Source organism: Daucus carota, chromosome 9 (genome assembly GCF_001625215.2).
Source record: "Daucus carota subsp. sativus chromosome 9, DH1 v3.0, whole genome shotgun sequence".
In the NCBI taxonomy this organism is placed as follows: domain Eukaryota; kingdom Viridiplantae; phylum Streptophyta; class Magnoliopsida; order Apiales; family Apiaceae; genus Daucus; species Daucus carota.
This window is the reverse complement of record NC_030389.2, coordinates 32,065,170-32,083,636: the sequence shown is the minus strand read 5'-3', so window position 1 is coordinate 32,083,636 and position 18,467 is coordinate 32,065,170. Positions and strand designations below refer to the sequence as shown.

Genomic DNA, 18,467 nt, shown 5'->3' with positions numbered 1-18,467 from the left:
GGTACCTTAGCAGGAGATTCAGAGTTGTTGTCAGTGTTTGCCATCAGAGCATAATTGACTTCTTCTTCAGAATCAGATGTATCTGTCCAGTTTCCTTTCTTGGTGATAAAGGCTTTTTCTTTTTCCTTCTTGGCTTTCTTGCATTCAGATGCAAAGTGTCCCTTTTCACCACAGTTGAAACAGGTATACTTGTCAGCTTTTCCAGCTTTCCCTTCTTTGCCCTCATTCTTCTTAAAGTTCTTCTTGTCATAAACTCTGTCAGAGTTTCTGTCTTTCCTTGAGAAACTTTTGCCTTTGTTGAACTTTTTGTAGGCCAACTTCTTGAAGCTCTTCACCATCAATGCTGCTAATTGCATCATCTCATCATCACTTTCTTCAGAGTCTGAGGGAACATCAGAGTTTGAGTCATCAGAGTTTGATGACTCAATGTCAGACTTTGTGACATGAGCTTTTCCCTTGCTCTTAGCAGCTTCCTCTTGAACTTTCAGAGCAACAGACTTTGATTTTCCTCCATGTCGTTTGCTCCTTTGCTCCATCTCAAGTTCATGAGTCTTCAGTCTTCCATAAACATCATCAAGAGACATTTCTCCAAGATCAAGATTGTCTCTTATTGTAGTGACTTTCAAATCCCATTTTTCAGGAAGAGCTAGAAGGAATTTGAGGTTTGAGTCTTCAAGATCATATTCCTTGTCCACCAGAGATAAGTCATTCAACAGTTTGACAAATCTGTCATACAGATCTGTCAGAGACTCACCAGATTTTGAGTCAAAGTGCTCATACTCCTGTGTAAGGATTGTTTTTCTGTTTTTCTTAATAGCCTGAGTTCCTTGACATCTAGTTTCCAGAGCATCCCAGATTTGTTTAGCAGTTTTGCACCCAATCACCCTATTAGACATTGCATTATCAAGGGCACTATGCAACAGATGCTTCACCTTTGCATCTTTACTGATGGATGAGATGTCCTCTGGAGTATAATCTTTCTTTTCTTTTGGAACCATCTTTTGAGGTTCATCTGCAATCCCAACAGAGAGCTTGGTGGGCATATGTGGTCCATCAAAGATCCTGTCAAGGTATTCTGGATCAACAGAGTCTAAGAATATGATCATTCTTTCTTTCCAGACTGGATATTCAGATGCCTTAAGGATTGGAACTCTAAAGGATGAAGCTTGTGATTTTTCAGACATGATTGTGTTTAAGATCTCACTGTAGTAATCTTAACAGAGCTGGCTTTGATACCACTTGTTAGGTCCTGTAAACTCACTATATAATATGATATAGTGATCACAATCTGTAACACAGTAAGACAATATGAGTAATTGGAATCAATAAACTCTTATATTCACAAAGCTTTGATGGTTACAAAAACTCTCTCAGTGATTGTATCACTAAGAGCTGCTAGGGTTCTAAACAATATACTCGATAACTCAACTCATATAGAGTAACCTTAATCTGTGTTTATATAGACACAGTTACAAAATCAATCTCTGATTTGATATCCTATAAATCAGCTAATAAATCTATCAATCAAAGATTGCTCCAGTTTTCTGTTTAGTTTCCATAGTCAGCAAATCACTCTTCAGCTTCTATCCTTCCTTGAAGTATATCCGCTTCTGAGCTCTTTCCACGTGTAAACTCTGACGAGTCTTGACTATGTAAACTCTGATCAGACTTTATTAAACTCTGTCAGACTTTGCTAAACTCTGATCAGCTTCCAGTTTAAACTCTGATGATTCCTGTTCTAAAACAAACTTTAAGAACATTAGTAATCATCAATTATATCTAACACTGAGTATTTTGGGGCTTCAAGGCCAAATCGTGATGAGTTTGGTCTTCCTATGGATCCTCCAATTGCACAGAGGGTGTTTGACAAAAGTCTGGAGAAAGCTCCCATTCCTAATCCGTTTAAGGAAAAAATGAAAGGGCAAATCCCTGAAGGTTCTTCTGTTAGCCCCATATTGGGTGCTGATTTGCCCCCCCCGTTGATTCTCCTGGTGGTGAGTAAGCAAAGTCAGGTGGTGACTTGGCATCAAGATCTTAGGCCAGCATTGCCAAAGGTAATTCGGTAAGTCCTGTTAAGTTTGATTATGTGCCTCTTATGAAAGATGCAACTGTTGTCTCGCTCCCTGATGAGGTCTTTAAAAAAGGCGTGGAGAAATTTAAATATTGTGTGGTGGGGAGTTTTTCTAAAGGTCGAGCTTCATATGCTAATGTTTTATCTTTTGCAAGAAATATTTGGAGTAATAAGGGGCTAATTAGTGTGGCTCAAAAAGATAATGCTACATTTCACTTCAAGTTTAGCTCGGAGATTGGTATGAACGAGGTGCTTTCTCGGGGTACATGGTATGTTGACAGGAGGCCTTTGATTCTTCGGCCATAGGGCAATGTTTGTTCTACTGATTAAATCAAAAGTATACCCCTCTGGTTAAAATCTCTAACATTCCAGATTGCTATTGGAAACAAGAAGGTTTGAGTCGTCTTGCTAGTGTAGTGGGGGCTCCACGTTGCGCTGATGCTCAAACTTCTAAGCTTGAAGTTCTGCCGTTTGCAAAAATGTGTGTTACTCATGTTTTGGGTGATGATTTACCTGAATCAATTCAGGTTATGTCCATTAACCCGAGTTCTGGACAAAAAATTCAATCTGAGGTTCAGTTCTCCTATCCAATTCGGCCTCTTTTTTGTAAGGGCTGTAATACTCCGGGCCACTCAATTGGCGCTTGTCCATCTACAATGCGCACTTGAGTTCGTAAAGAGAGTAAGCCTAGTGTGGATGTCGAGTCTAAGCCGAGTCCCAGCACTGACGAGGTGAAGGATGCTTGTCCCAAGCAGTCTCATGATGATGAATGGCAGACTGTTCCCTCTAAAAATAAATCCAGGTCTAACAATGCTTCTATGAAGCCTCCACAGCCCTTGGTTCCTGCTCCTGGTTCGAGCAATGCTTCTGGTTCGAGTAATTCTTCTCTCAGCATGCCAATTTATACATCTCTTGCCAAATCTCTGTCTAAAAAGCAGCATAAGCGTCAGAAACGGCCTTCCGATGGGAGGCATGGGGAATTTTTGTGCTTACAATATTCGAGGAGTTAATAAGAAGGTGCCTTTTGCGCAGGATTTCATCCGTGATAATAATATTGGTATTATCGCTCTCCTCGAAACTCATGTTAAGCAGGCCTCGACCATTTTTGTCTCAGAATCAATTCATCCTGATTTTTGTTGGCATTTTAATTACCCTCACCATGATAATGGGCACATCTGGATTGGCTGGAACCCTGTGTTGTGGAATGTCACCCCTCTAAAAACTGAAGATCAGCATGTGGCTTGTGAGGTGACTTGTCTCTCCAATAATGAAAAGTTTTTGGTTTCCTTCATTTATGCTTTAAACTCTGCTGTGCAGCGTAGGTCCTTATGGCATTCTTTGTCCCAGTTCCATGATTATATAAATATCTCTAGTGCTTGTCTCCCTTTGATTGCGCTTGGTGGTTTTAATGTTTGTTTAAATATTAATGAGAATTGTGGTGGTAGTTCGGCTATTACCTCGGGTATGACTGAGTTTCGTGACTGTATCAACAGCCTTTCTCTTGTCGATCTTTACTATACTGGCCAATTCCTCACTTGGTGGGATAAAAGGAATATTCAAAAAAAGCTTGATCGTGCCCTCGTGAACCCGGCTTGGTTGGATTCCTTTCGTAATTCTAATGCTCGATTTTTACAAGGGGCCTGTCAGATCATTGCCCGGTGGTAGTTTGTACTGGCTCTGTAATTGATAAGATCTACAAGCCTTTTCAAATATTTCGTCACATTATTGATGACCCCTCTTTTCTTTCTGTAGTTGCTGAAGCATGGAGACCTGCTGTGATTGGTGACCCCTGGTTTGTGTTAGCTACCAAACTCAAGCGTGTCAAAACTGCTCTCATTAAAATGAACAAGTCCAAAAGAGATCTCCATATTGCTGTGAGCAAAGCGAAAGTGGAATTACTTCAATGGCAAGCTGCTATGCCTTCTCAGCCCTCTCAGAATTATATTGAAGAGGAAGCCATACTTTGTACCATTTATAAAGATGCTTTGAATACGGAGGAATGTTTTCTGAAGCAAAAAGCGCGAGTAAGATGGCTTCAACTTGGGGATGGTAACAATAAATATTTTCACAATACTTGTCGTGGTAAATGGAACACAAACAAAATTTTGACTCTTGAGGACGAGTTTGGTGTCATTCATAACACCCATAAGTCGATATCTGATGCTGCTGTTGGTTACTTCGAGCGCTTACTGGGTCATGAAGTGGTCACGGACTTAATTGACCCTGCTATTACTCTACCAACCCTTTCGGATTCACAGAAAAGCTTGCTGATTATGAACTTCTCTGACAAGGAGGTCTTCGACACTTTGAAGCACATGGGTAAAGGTAAAAGCCCGGGTCCTGATGGGTTTTCTCTGGAGTTCTACCTGCCTTCATGGTCTGTTGTTGGTCGTGATGTGGTCTCTGCCATCTTGTTTTTCTTTAGTAATCTGCATATGCCGAGATTTGTTAATTCCACGGCAATATCCCTTGTCCTCAAGTTTCCTGGTGCTTCTAAGGTTACTGATTTTCGGCCTATTTCATGTTGCAACATCCTGTACAAGTGCATCTCGAAAATGCTCACCTCCCGATTAAAACGTATTATCCCGTCGATAATTTCGGATAATCAGTGTGCATTTGTTCCTAAGAGGAATATTGGTGACAATATTATGTTAGCTCGGGCTCTTTGTAGGGGTTATCACAGGGATGTTGGCCCTCCTAGATGCGTCTTCAAGCTTGATATTCAGAAGGCATTTGACAATATCAGTTGGAGTTTCTTATTCAATACCATGGAACGGTTTGGTTTTCCCCTTTTATTCATCAATTGGGTCCAAATCTGTGTTACTTCTAGCATGTCCTCGCTGAAATTCAATGGTGGAATTGAAGGATTTTTTAAAAATAGGGTGGGTCTGCGTCATGGCGACCCATTGTCCCCTTACCTGTTTGTAATTTGTATGGAGGTATTAACTACTTATCTTAATAGAGGTCTTAATAGCAATCCTGACTTTGTGAATCACTGGCGCACCAAGGATCTTAATCTTCATCATCTCATGTTTGCTGATGACATATTGATATTCTGTAAAGGTTATGACAGTTATATTGCTGAATTTATGAAATGCATTACCATGTTTTCTAGATGCTCTGGTCTTCGTCCCAACCCCAACAAAAGCTAAGCTTTTTCAGCAATGTAGACCAAGCGGTGATTCTCAACGCTCTCAACTTAACTGGTTTTCAGCTTGGTACTCTTCCATTTCAGTACTTGGGTCTTCCACTTATTTCGTCTAAAGTTAGGCTCCTGGATTGTAAAATCTTGATTCAGCATCTGTAATCGTATTGACTCCTGGACTAATGGTTTTCTACGGTTCTCTGGTAGATTACAACTGCTGAAAACAGTTCTCTTTGGTATGCAAAATTTCTGGGCCTCCCATTTATTTCTGCCTAAATGTGTGCTTCTCAAAATTCAAAGCTTGTTTGCTAAATTTCTCTGGTCTGCGAAGAAGGATGATAATTGTCATCATAAGGTCTCTTGGCGAGACTATTGCTTGCCAAAAAATGAGGGAGGCTTGGGTCTGTTTTGCCTCCATGCTCAGAATAAAGCTTCCATTTTGTTTCAGGTATGGCGGGTCTCTCTGCCTTCCCCCGAATCGCTTTGGATTCGATGGATCCACACTTGTTTCCTGCGTGGAAAATTTTTCTGGTCTGTCAAGCCAAATTGTAACACTCCCTCGGCTATTCGGCAAATCCTCAACTTACGGCGTGAGGCTTTAAATTTCTTTGAGTATTCTATTGGTGCTCACTCGAACTTCTTCATGTGGTGCGATCCGTGGCTTCAAAGAAAATCGTTGATTTCTCGTTATGGTGATTCTATTGTTTCTTTGGCGCGCTCATCTGTAAACGAAAAGATCCATGAATTTATTTCTAATGGTTCCTGGGTTAACTTCCCCTCTAATCATCTTAGTATCTCTCAGTTGCGTTTGTTGCTTGGTAATGTACAGTTTGGGGTTGAGGATGTTATTTCTTGGCAGGGCTGTAAGAAAGTTTCGACTTCTCTGATTTTTCACTCTGTTCGTTCGGTTGGTACCTCGTTGCTGTGGGTTCATGCTGTTTGGCACCCCCTCTCGATTCCTAAGTGCAGTTTTTTCATGTGGCTTGCTCTAAAAAATAAGCTTCTCACCAAGGACAAGATGAGGGCATTTGGCTGGAGGGTTGATGATCGATGTGTTTTATACAGATGTACGGAGGAAAATGCTGCTCATCTATTCACTAACTGTCCGTATGCCCATCTAATTCTTCGAGGTAGTCGTGTTCCTATTTCGAGAAATTGGTCTGATTGGCAAAATGGTATTTTTTGTTCAGAAAGACTAACTCAAATGGAGCGTAACATTGGCTGGTTATTTGTTTCTATTGTTATTTATGAAATTTGGTTGGAGAGAAACAGGCGTATCCACAATTTTAGGCCCCCATTGCTACTGTGCACATGCTTTGCAAAGTGAGGAATATGATTAGAGAAAAGCTGTTCTCTTGTACTCCCTCCGTCCCACCAGGTTCTTTACAGTTACCTGTTTTGGATGTCCCATCCAATTCTTTACATTACAAAACTTTCCCAAAATAGTTAATGGGTCCCACCACTTTATCACTTTTTCTTCCTTTTCACACTACTTTTACTCCACTATCTCTCTTTTATATATTAAAAATCGATGGGTCCCAACACTTCACCCACTTTTTTTCATCTTTTTCACTACTTTATACATATTTCTTAACCTCCGTGTCCAAATCCAATGTAAACAATTGGGTGGGGCGGAGGGAGTAATAGTTTTAAAAATTATGTTCGAAACAATCCCTCTGTAGTCCATCGTTTATATTAGTGTGTTGACTAGTTGTTACCTAAGTTGATTTGGTGCTAGTCTGACCTGGCAGAGGGCCTGTCCTCTTGCTTTTGTTGGCCTGGGATGTCTAGCTTTGTTTCTAGGTCCAGTTCTAGCATTCTGCTATTTTCTTTCGCGGGGTATGCCCCTAGACGGTGTATTCCTTTTTTTCCCTTCTTTTATAAATTGTTTTTTTTTTTTTTGCTAAATTAAAGTTTTATAGAAAAAGAAAAGATAACATTCTACAAGGGGCATACCCCAGGAAAAGGTTTAGCAAAAGAAAAAAAAAAGGTTTAAGTCAACTGAGATTTATGTCATATATTAGAATTATTTTACATGTATACTCCTGTTATTAAGGGCTGTTTGGCCTGGCTTATCTTTCGAACTTCCAGGCTTATAAGTCACAAGCAGCTTATTCGTACCGTTTGTATAAATAACTTATAAGTTAATTTCCGACGTATAAGCCAGAATCTAATAAGTTGAAAATCCCAACTCTTTTTAGTGATTATTTTTATTTTTAAAATTTAATTTTACAAAAATGTATAGGATCACTATAAAAAATAATTTATAATATTTTTTTATATGTTAATTTTTATACTTGATAAGTTGTAAATACGAAAACATTATTCAAACACATAAATTAAAAATTACTTTTAACTTATAATTTACACTTGGCATATAAACAATAAGCACTTCACCATATGTTTTTATCATTTCCTACTATAGACATCACATATATTTATATTGTGAATTTGTGATCTACATAGGACCTCTCTCAAAGACATTAATATTATAGATTAGTTAATTAATTCTCATCTCGAAGAGACTATTATATAAATAGCAACATAGCACATTACTACTACGGGAGCAAGAATGAAGAAAAACCACAACGAGCATATGATGAGAAGTACTGTCTACTGCAGGCAAACTCTTAGCATCATCTTATTATTAAGTTACATCTTGCAATTTTTTTATTTTAGAACAAACATGAAAACCTGCACAATGTATTTCATTAACCGTGCTATATATTTATAGTGATCCAAGGACTTGAAGTTCTAGTTATCAAACCTGCATTTATCTTTGCGCTTTGCCTGTAGTGAATCGAGTGGTACTTTGCTGTTGGTATAACAAAATACCCACCAAGATATGCTGTTAATACCGACGAAATCAAGTCCAGAGGGAATCCAATCCACACTCCTGTCCACAAGAACCATGCCTCTTTTTCATCATCATCCTCTTCTTGTCCTTCATTTGGTGTTGGCTCGTCTTTTGAACAATTCACTCTGATTTGCATCCCACATAATCCACTGTTGTTGGCAAAATAACTCGGATCATTCATCGTGTCCATCTGTCCACCCCGTGGGATTTTGCCACTTAGCTTGTTGTTACTCACATCTAATACGGATAGTTGATCCAACTTCCCAAATGATTGTGGAATTGTACCAGAGATATTGTTGTTAGACAGGTCCAATGCCTCTATACTTTCTAGATCTCCAAAACTTTGTGGTATATGTCCAGAGAGTTCATTGTAGGACAGATTGAGCAGCTTCAGCCCTATGAGATTTCCGAATGAATTTGGAACATCACCTGAAAACTTATTGTTTGACAAGTCTAGTAAAGTATAAATATGTCGATCATGACTTGAGAGACCTTGCATAGCATTCTTCCAGTTCACTGTTAAATCATTCATCTCGATTCTAGTGGTGTAAATGCCATTGAATACTGAAACTGTGGCCTCGATCCAGTTCACCTTTATTTCATCACATAAAAGGGCTGTTGAATATACTTCATCGATTGATCCACTCATTCCTGGTAGATTTCCCAACTCTGAAGGGATACTTCCATCAAGACTGTTACTTGAGAGATCAAGAATTTGGAGGCCACTTCTGTTGTAGAAAGAGTTGGACGGCAATGAGCCATGTAGTGAGTTGTTACGTAAACTCAGAACCTGAAGCTTGGGGGATTTTGAAATAAAATAATCTGGAAAATCGCCTGTAATATTGTTGTCATGTAGATCAAGATATTCAAGGTCTACAATATTAGTGAGGTTCCTAGGAAAGCTTCCAGAGAACTTATTTTTCCCTAATGCAAGAATACTAATTCCAAGAATACTAATTCCAGTGAAAAATGATGCGGGAATGCCACCGGATAGTTCGTTAGAGGAGAGATCAACATATGATGGTGAAATATAATGATTGAAAACCGGGAGTGTGTTGCCAGAGAGTCTGTTTCTTGACAAGTCTAGTAGTAGTAGGTTAGGGATATATACAATGGATTCCGGAATCGACCCCGAAAAATAGTTTCCAGAAAGCATTAGTACCTTCATCTTTAAAGCATGACCGACATTTTGTGGCAACTCCCCTGAGAAATTGTTTCTTGAAAGATCCAAAATGGATAAATTTTGAGACTGAAAAAGTGAAAAGGGTATTGAGCCCGTAAGTTTGTTCCGTGAGAGTAGTAGACTTTCAATTTCCATCTCTGCCATCCAAAGTGGGAAGTTTCCTGTGAGCTGATTGTCACTCAGTTCGAGCATATTAAGATTCTTTAGAGTGGAAATCCATTCCGGAATGTCTGCAGTCATTTTACATGATTTGAGAGAGAGTTGAGAAAGCATACACTTGGGAACTATTTTGACTTGGTTATTCCAAATGAACTTGTTTCCTCCAAGATACAAATTCTTCAAACTCGCAATGTCAAATAAACAGGAGGGGATTTCTCCAGAAAGCATGTTATCTTCCAGCCCAAGTGTTTCCAATTTGCTCAAGTTTTGGATAGATGGTGGGATTACACTAGTGAAAGTGTTGTTGCTCAACACTATAGTGGAAATGTTGGACAAGCGTCCAATCGCACTCGGAATTTGCAACTGCAAATAATTATTGCCCAAATCTAGTCTTTCCAGTCCCGTCAAATTCCCAATTGAGTCTGGAACCTGACCTGAAATATCATTGAGATTGATAGAAAACTGCTGCAACTTTGTTAGATTTCCAATCTGAAGAGGAATATGTCCATCAAGAAAATTTCTTTCCAAGAGTAATGTCCTCAAATTTCCAAGCTTGCCAACATCACTACTTAATCCACCCTTTAATGAATTTTTACTCAAATCAAGAAACTGCAGAAACCTCAGGTGGAAAAGTTGTGCTGGAATTGTGCCATCTAAGTTATTGCCGCTCATTTTAAGGTGAACTAATTTGGTGAGATTGGCCAACCCTTTGCCTGAAATTTCCACTTCGAAGCCGTAGTTAGAGGAGATGTCAAAAAACTGTAAAAACCTCAGGTGGAAAAGTTGTGGTGGAATTGAGCCATAAAAGGAATTGTAGCTCATGTCAAGATGAATTAGTCTGCTGAAATTAGCCAACCCTTTGCCTGAAATTTCGCCGTCTATCCAACTATTGGAGATATTAAGAAGCAATAAGGATCCAATGCCATAAATGGGGTCTAGAATTCTTGAATCTAAAGCAAAGTAGTTTGGATTAGGGATGCTGTCAAGGTACAGAGCTGTAATGTCGCGTCAGGGGCGGACCCATAGCTTTGGCTATGGGTTCCGGGGCACCCACTCAACTTCCCGCCGAAATGTAATTATAAAGTAAATTTTGGTTAAAAATTAATTTAAAATTTAGTAGGAACCACTAAAATATTTACCGAACTCATAATTTACCTCAATAATTCAGAAATCTTATTAACTATTAAGCGATTGGTGTTTGAAATAATTTAAAATCTTATATTTATTAAAATATTTGTCTAAATATATACTTTTTAGTTTCCAGTGTTCTTTAAATTAACATTTAATATTAATATCATAATTTAAATATTAATATTTTAAATAAATGTTTATTATTTATATTAATAAAGTAAAACAAGGAACCCACTGAGAAAATTTTCTGGGTCCGCCACTGTGTCGCGTGAATACAAACTGCAAACAACTCTATTCCAAGTACAACAATCAGAATTGGAGTTCCACGACTCCAAACCAACAGACGATGAGTTTGAAGTTTTGTGAAGATTAAGCAAGGAGGATTTAAAGTGGAGAAGGGATTGTTTCTGATGAGCAGGACAAGACACCACGCATGGCGTTAACATGAAAATCAAAGGCACTAATAATATGATGAGGCTCAGTGGCTTGCTCATTGTTTTCTTTGCTTGTTTCTTAAAGTCTGGTTATTATCAATAGAGAAATGTATGTGTGTGCATAGCAAGGTATTTTCGAGTGAGTCCTCTGAGTCGAGTAAGTTAATTCTCCGGGGATCAGCTGTGAGGATTCCTCCAGTCAACGAGTGAGTCGTCGCCACAAGTCCATTCGGTTTCAACTTCACAGACGTCCTTCTCGTCGTTCAAATGAACCAAGACCAACGGATATCCACCCAACTGGTTGCAAGACATTTTCCAAGCAGGCAGGGGAAAGAAGTGGAGATAAGAGCCAGCCCTGTCCCTGTCAACTTTGCAATAATCCCAAATTTTCGTATAAAATCTTAGAATTTTGTGTAATAAAAAGTTTTGTCTATTTTCTGTATAATACATGATGAGCAATATAAGCACTAATATCTTATTCAATATTAATGCTCAAACTAATCTCTATTAGATACTCCTATTTAAGAAAATTGTTAGTGATATAGTGTAATATATATATATATTAGTATAATAACACTAATTTTGCACAACGCAATATTCACACGAACAAAAAATATATAATTATTGATATAGGTTTTGTTATAATTTAATTAATTTTTTTATAATTCATACAATTTTCATTTTTCAAAAATATTTTTAGATAATTAATCTACAAAATAAGAAAATTTTATTTAAAAATTACATTAAAATATTTTTGTAAATTGCGATACCAATTTAAATATGTCTAGGGTACATCCTGCAAAGCTATTTTTGTCAAATTATAAAACATACACTAACTATTACTCATACTTAAAAAAAACACTGTTATGAAAAACAAACAAAATTCTTATTAATTATACACCAAGACGGTGTTTGTTGAAATTGATTATAATCCCGGATAAATATATTATTTTATTATATTCGATTTAGATAATTATATTCACATTAGATTATATTACAATCACTTTCCTAATACATGTTGATGAACAGAATATTATATATAAAATTGGACTACAATGATGATTGAAATATGAATTAGAATACCTCCAAACAAACATACTGTAGGTTTAATTGTTACTAGACTTTTACATTTCGGGCATTCACTCTTTCAGCCATATTCACTTGCCCCAATGAAATTGATCTTTTATCCTGCGAATTTGCAGAACTTGGACATTTCCCTAGTAGGATACAGATAAATGTACAAGACTTTGCAGTGTGGATAACTGATGCACAAGGGTCTATTCATCTAAAACTAATTAGACTTGCCTGCCCTGTTTCATAAGTTAGCATTAGATACATTTTTTTTGCCCGCCTTGTTTTATAAGTTAGCATTAGATGACATTTCTTTTTCCTGGCCTTTCAGTGACATTGGGGGTAGATGTCAATTTCTGGCAGTTGTCTGAAGTCATGGTCAAGCCCCGATTAAAGGTTTGCGTAACAAATAAATTTGAACCACCAAGTTAATTATCTCTGAAATTAGGGTTTTGACAGTCGACTCCCAAAACTAGCGGTCACTTCTCCATTCTTCACTTTCATCCGCTTTATCCACCAAATCATTTCGCTCTCCCATCTTCTCTATTATTTACCAGTATACTGTTTTTCAATAAAATCGAGTGTTGCTTAACCTCGAAGATTCCAATCGAGTTTTATTCTCGGATCTGTTTCGGATTTGAACTTGGACTTGATTGTTTTCTGAATAAATCAGATTTTTTGAAATCAAAGGCCGGGTTGTGCTTTCCCGTCTCGCCATTTGACGTGTGTTGATTTAGTACCTGATTTTTGGGTGATTCTGTGTTGTTATCTTTGTGGTTGTTATGTTTTTTGGTGTCATCAATGAGAATGATTGGGATGGAGTTTTTGGAGATCTGGCTTATCGCATTATTAATACTTTCGGCATGTCTATAGCTGGCTCCCTCCATGTAGATAGCTGGGGTATGCTTAGAACGGTGGCGATCGCATGTGCTCACCTTTCACAAATTATAGTTGTTCAATATTATTCGAGGACTCTTGTTCCTCATTGCTTAGTTTTTACAACTGAGTCGCATGAACACCGCAACAGCCATGGAACTATTGTGAAGGTCAATTGTGAAGCTACCATTTTCGGGATTGATGTAGGCTAGATTACTCGAGAAGCCTTTGTATTCATTTTCAATTTCAAGAATCCTTGGATTCAGCGTGTTAAGCAGTCTAGAAACAATGCGGCTATTTGTTTAGCTCGTTTTATTGTTTATCAACCTGATTGCATTGTGAGGTGGAGATTTGTCCCGACTAGACTTGTTTTAATTTAATGGAATGAATTTGCATTTTGTCAAAAAAAATAAAAATTTGAACCACCAAAATACAGCAAAAATGTATAGAACTTGCTAAGAAGGAAGCATGAAATGACAAAAGGAATCAATTTCTATATATAGATTGGTCGGCAAGGTGCCATGTAAGCACATTGAGTTGAAGAGTGGTAAATCTGTAAAGATATTTGAAAGTTTACTCTCTCTGCAATGCAAGGCAGGATACTTCCGGTCTAAGACTGAGGTTGTGTTCACTTGAAATGAATGGAATGGAGGTAGAACTCTAAAATGGTGTTGATCAGAAAAAATGTATATAATTTTCATTCTCTCAATCATTTCATTGTCACTATTTTAACGGGTTAATTATCAACTGGATCACTTATTCCAGTCTAATGTATCATCCGCATCACTACGAAAACCACTCATTAGACTAATGATTGCATGCCGTTAAATCAAATTAAAATGGATGTTAAAGTTAACATTTTCCGTTAAGCTCTAGTGACATGGCGCTTATGTGGACCAAAGAAATAAAATAAGCTTAAACTTAACAAATAAACTAAAAAGAAACTAAAAGAAATAAAAAAGAAAACAAAAGAAAAACACTGGATCAAAAGAAATGGGTGGAGACATCATAAACTAGAGACAAAGACGCGCGCCAAGAACTGAATCGGTTCTCACCGTAAAACCCTAGCCCATTTCAAGTACGAGCGAATCAAGCATAATCAACAACAATCATAATCATTTCGTTGATTATTAGCATCAAGGTACGATCTTTGAACTTTAAACAGACATTTACTGTTCATTTTAAGGTTGCATGCTCTCGTTACTGTTTGTGTGTTTGTATTGCCTTGTGTGTTGTAATTTTTTGTTGTTTCTATGTTAATATAAACAGAATGGGTCGAATAGATGTTCGTGTGCATCATCGAGGATATTTTGTGCACCCACCGAATGGTATTGTACAATATGTGGGGGGTAAGGTAGATGAGTTGGTGGAAGATACGGAGAAAATGTGTTTTGCTGATTTAGAACACTACTCGGTTGCGTTTGGATACGATACTGGTAGTTCATTGGTATATTTTCAGAATGATGGTCATTCCTTTGATAATAATGTTAGGGTTTTATATAATGATGATGGCATAAAGGAGATGATAGAGATATGTAAACCATTTGGTTGCATAAATTTGTTTGTCGATCACTTTGATCTTGAAGACTTGCAAACAGAAGATGTTATTAGGGAAGAGAAATTGATGGGTGAAAAGGAGTTGGGTGATAGTTCCTTTGAGGATGATCCAGATTATGTTGCAGAGGGCCAAGATTCCGAGAGTGATGAGTCTGAGTTTTACACTGATGGCAGTGATGGGGAGTTAATGAAAAATGTTAATAATAGGAGAATTAGAAAAGCAGCTGAGGCTAACAAAATAAATTTTGAATTAAGGAGAACAATGATCAAAGAAAGGGAGAAAAATATTGAGGAAGAAGACTACTTGAGTGATGAACTAATGTCTTTATCGTCATCAAGTGAGGATGAGGCTGTGAAGAAGGGTTACATAGGTCCACCACCTGTGAAAAATTCTAAGAAAAGGAAGCATTCTTTCTATAATCCAAAGAAGATAACAGATGGGATTAAGTTCTCTCCGGGCATGAGATTTGGTTCTATGGAAGAATTCACGAGGGCTGTTACAAACTATGGATTAAGTGAGAGAAGGGCCGTTCAATTTAACACTAATGATCCACACAGGGCACAAGTTGTGTGTGAGACCAAATGTCCTTTCTACATCTGGTGTAGTAGAATAAAGGACTCTGAAACGGTGGAGATAAAAACACTAGTGAATGAGCATTTGTGTACAAAACCATATAACAACAAGCTTGCATCTGTCAAGCACTTAACAGAAATTTATGGTGAGAGGATTAGGAAAAACCCCACTTGGAAAATTAAAGAAATGGTTGAAACAGTTAGACATGATCTGAAGATAGAAGTGTCAAGGATAAAACTTATAAGAGTAAGAAAAGTTGCACTAGAAGGTGTTTTCGAGAGTTTGAAGCAACATTACTCAAGGGTCAGAGATTTTGGCTACCAAATTCTGCTCAACAATCCACAGAACAGGGTTGACATAAGAACTACAAGATTAAATGAAAGTGATCCTAACAAATTCAAAAGAATTCACATATGCTATCATGCTTTGAAGGAGGGTTGGAAGCAAGGTTGTAGGCCAATTTTGGGACTGGATGGGTGTTTCCTTAAGACAGTATGTGGAGGACAAATGTTATCTGCTGTGGGGAGGGACGGAAACAACCAGATGTATCCGGTAGCTTATGCTGTAGTTGAGAGTGGAAATGCAGACACCTGGAAGTGGTTTATTGATTTGCTTAGGGATGATCTGAGCCTTGGGGATGGAAAGGGATACACAATAATATCCGATCAGCAGAAGGTATGGTTTTGTTATGTATTTCATTTAGTTTCTTTGTTGGTGTGTTGTCGACTGAAATTGGTGTGATTTTTCTGATTTTTCTTGTAACACAAGGCCTAGAGTTGGCTGTGAAAGAATATTTACCGAAAATTGAACACAGAAATTGTCGCAGGCATCTATGCACTAACTTCAGGAATAGGTAAATTTAGTCTAATTTAATTTTCAGTTAATTACCTTCTTGCATTTTATTAGCTGGTTGTAACTTGAAAACTATAATTGAATTGAATTGTAGGTTTAAAGCTAATCATCTTAGAAATTTGTTTTGGACAATATCTTGTGCAACACACAAGGTTGCACATCAAAGAGCAATGAAAGCCATGGAGAGAGCCTCTAAGCCTGCTTACGAAGCACTTGTACAAAAAGATCCAAAGACATGGTGCAAGGCTTTTTTTGAGACTCATTCTTGCACTGATAATGTTGAAAATAATATGTCAGAGTCTTTTAATGCTTGGATTATCAATGAAAGGTATGTTTTGAACTAATATAATTGCTGCACTAAGATGCTTCGATGAAAAAAATTAATGCACCGTCTTTCTTTTTTATAGATTTTTACCCCTGCTTGACATGTTGCAAGAGATTCACTACAAGTTGATGGTTAGAATCAGAGAAAATAGGGGGTCCATGGAAGGCAGTGAGTTTCAAATTTGTCCGAGAATTAAAAAAAAGCTAGACATTGCAGTTACACAATCAAGGGAATGGAGGGCTAGTTGGGATGGCATGAGAACATTTGTGGTATGAATCTAAATTTAGACTCCTCAATTTTATGTTTTTTACGTATGTTTTTTGTGAAAAATTAGTACTCTCAATTATTATGTAGGTAAAAAATGGAAGTAGTACTTTGACTGTGGACTTGGTTGATAGAAAATGTGATTGTAGAGTGTTTGATTTGACTGGCATACCGTGTGCTCATGCGGTGGCAGCAATACACAGCAGAAGAGAGGATCCACAGGCTTATGTATCCAGGTATTATACTAGAGAAATGTACTTGGCATCTTATAATCAACCTCTTGCTGCATTGAAAGGTGAAGAATTTTGGGAGAGTCACTCTACAGAGGAATTGTTGCCACCATACATACCAAAGAAATTAAGAGGAAGACCCAAGAAACAACGAAGAAGAGAAGAGTGGGAAGGTGGAAATAGAAGTAGAAGCAGCCAACCAAAAATTCAGAGAGCACCATCAGGAAAGAAACAACATTGCAGCCTTTGTAGGCAGCCAGGACATAGGTGTACCAGATGTCCTCTAAAAAATGCACCTAATGTCAAAGAAGGTGCACCTAATAATGCACCAATTGTTGAAGAAAGTGCATCTAAAAATGCAAGTAATGTTGAAGAGAATGGTACTACTGCAGAGGTGATAAAAGAACTGCCAGGCAAAACTTCAAAAAATCAACCAGTTAAGAGGCCAAAACTACCAGTAAGGAGAAAGGAGAAGGGAATCCTGATCAAGGAGCCAGAAGTATGCTCACAACATAAACATCAAGAAACACAGTATGGTAAAGGCAAGGAAAAAGTTGTGGTGCAGCCTAAAGTCAAAACAAGGAGGCCTTATCTTAATCTTCAGAACTCAAAGCTATCACAGGGAAGTGTTCAAGCTTCACAGCAATCACAGGTCTAGTGGCAGCAACAAATATGTTTGCTCTTTTGCAATGGAACATCCACTGATTTCAATTTTCTTTTAAAACAATAATATGTACGTTTATGTTTGGTCTAGGGAACCATAATGTTGAACAGACTAGTTTGCTTTTTCTTTTGAAACTGAAATATTTATGCTTGTCTTTAAATTTTATTCAAAATTTCCAACTCTTGATTCTTTCAATTCTACTAGAAAGTAAATAAATCAAATACAAAAAAAAAATTCTATTAATAAAACTAGATAGTAAATAAATCAAATAAAAAAAATAAAATAAAAGATTTTCTATTAATAACTAGAAAGTAAATAAATTAGATACAAAAAAATAAAATAAAAGATTTTCTATTAATAACACTAGAATGGTAAATAAATCAAATACAAAAAAAATAAAATAAAAGATTTTCTATTAATGAAACTAGAAAATAAATAAATCAAATACGAAAAAATAAAATAAAGATTTTCTATTAATAAAACTAGAAAATAAATAAATCAAATACAAAAAAATAAAAGAAATATTTTCTATTAATAAAAATAGAAAATAAATTTATTTCAAAAAAAATTAGAAAGTAAATAAATCAAATACAAAAAAATAAGATAAAAGATTTTTATTAATAACACTAGAAAGTAAATAAATTAAATAAAAAATAAAACAAAGAATTTCTATTAATAAAACTGGAAAGTAAATAAATTAAAAATAAAATAAAAGATTTTATAGTAATAACTCTATAAGGCTATAAAGTTATTAAGCCCCTGATGCACACTTAAATCTACTCGGCCATGAATGAAGCGAAGGAGAGTACACAGTCAGCAGCCACCTCACCTATCGTTAAGCCACCTCACCTGCCGTTAGTTTTCTTAATTTCATTTAACGGAATGTTACTGTTAGTCTAACGAGTGGTTTATGTGAGACCAAAATTTTCACAGTGATGCGGATGATACATGAGGCTGGAATAAGTGATTCAGTTGATAATTAACCTCAATTTTAACTATAATTCTAACCCACATGTTTTGACGGAATGGTCATTCCATTTTTACATCATGTTTCTTTACAATCTTTCTCACAAG

General features: G+C 36.9%; 2 protein-coding genes across 2 annotated transcripts; one reads left to right on the top strand and one right to left on the bottom strand.

The window, feature by feature from the left end:
• Window positions 1–7,936: 7,936 nt before the first annotated feature.
• Window positions 7,937–10,237, bottom strand: LOC108201434 (receptor-like protein 46). The gene has a single exon (XM_017369717.2). The coding sequence runs from the start codon at window positions 10,235–10,237 to the stop codon at window positions 7,937–7,939; it is 2,301 nt and encodes a 766-aa protein (XP_017225206.2).
• A 3,946-nt stretch (window positions 10,238–14,183) lies between these two features.
• LOC108202065 (uncharacterized) lies at window positions 14,184–17,492 on the top strand. The gene is made up of 4 exons (XM_064084974.1): window positions 14,184–15,733; window positions 15,827–15,911; window positions 16,005–16,238; window positions 16,318–17,492. The coding sequence occupies exons 1-2, from the start codon at window positions 14,198–14,200 to the stop codon at window positions 15,830–15,832; spliced, it is 1,542 nt and encodes a 513-aa protein (XP_063941044.1). The 5' UTR covers window positions 14,184–14,197; the 3' UTR covers window positions 15,833–15,911; window positions 16,005–16,238; window positions 16,318–17,492.
• Window positions 17,493–18,467: the final 975 nt, after the last annotated feature.

Excerpts from the sequence above, each read along its gene's own strand:
- LOC108201434 (XM_017369717.2), bottom strand. The coding sequence starts at position 10,237 with ATGAGCTACAATTCCTTTTATGGCTCAATTCCACCACAACTTTTCCAC.
- LOC108202065 (XM_064084974.1), top strand. The coding sequence starts at position 14,198 with ATGGGTCGAATAGATGTTCGTGTGCATCATCGAGGATATTTTGTGCAC.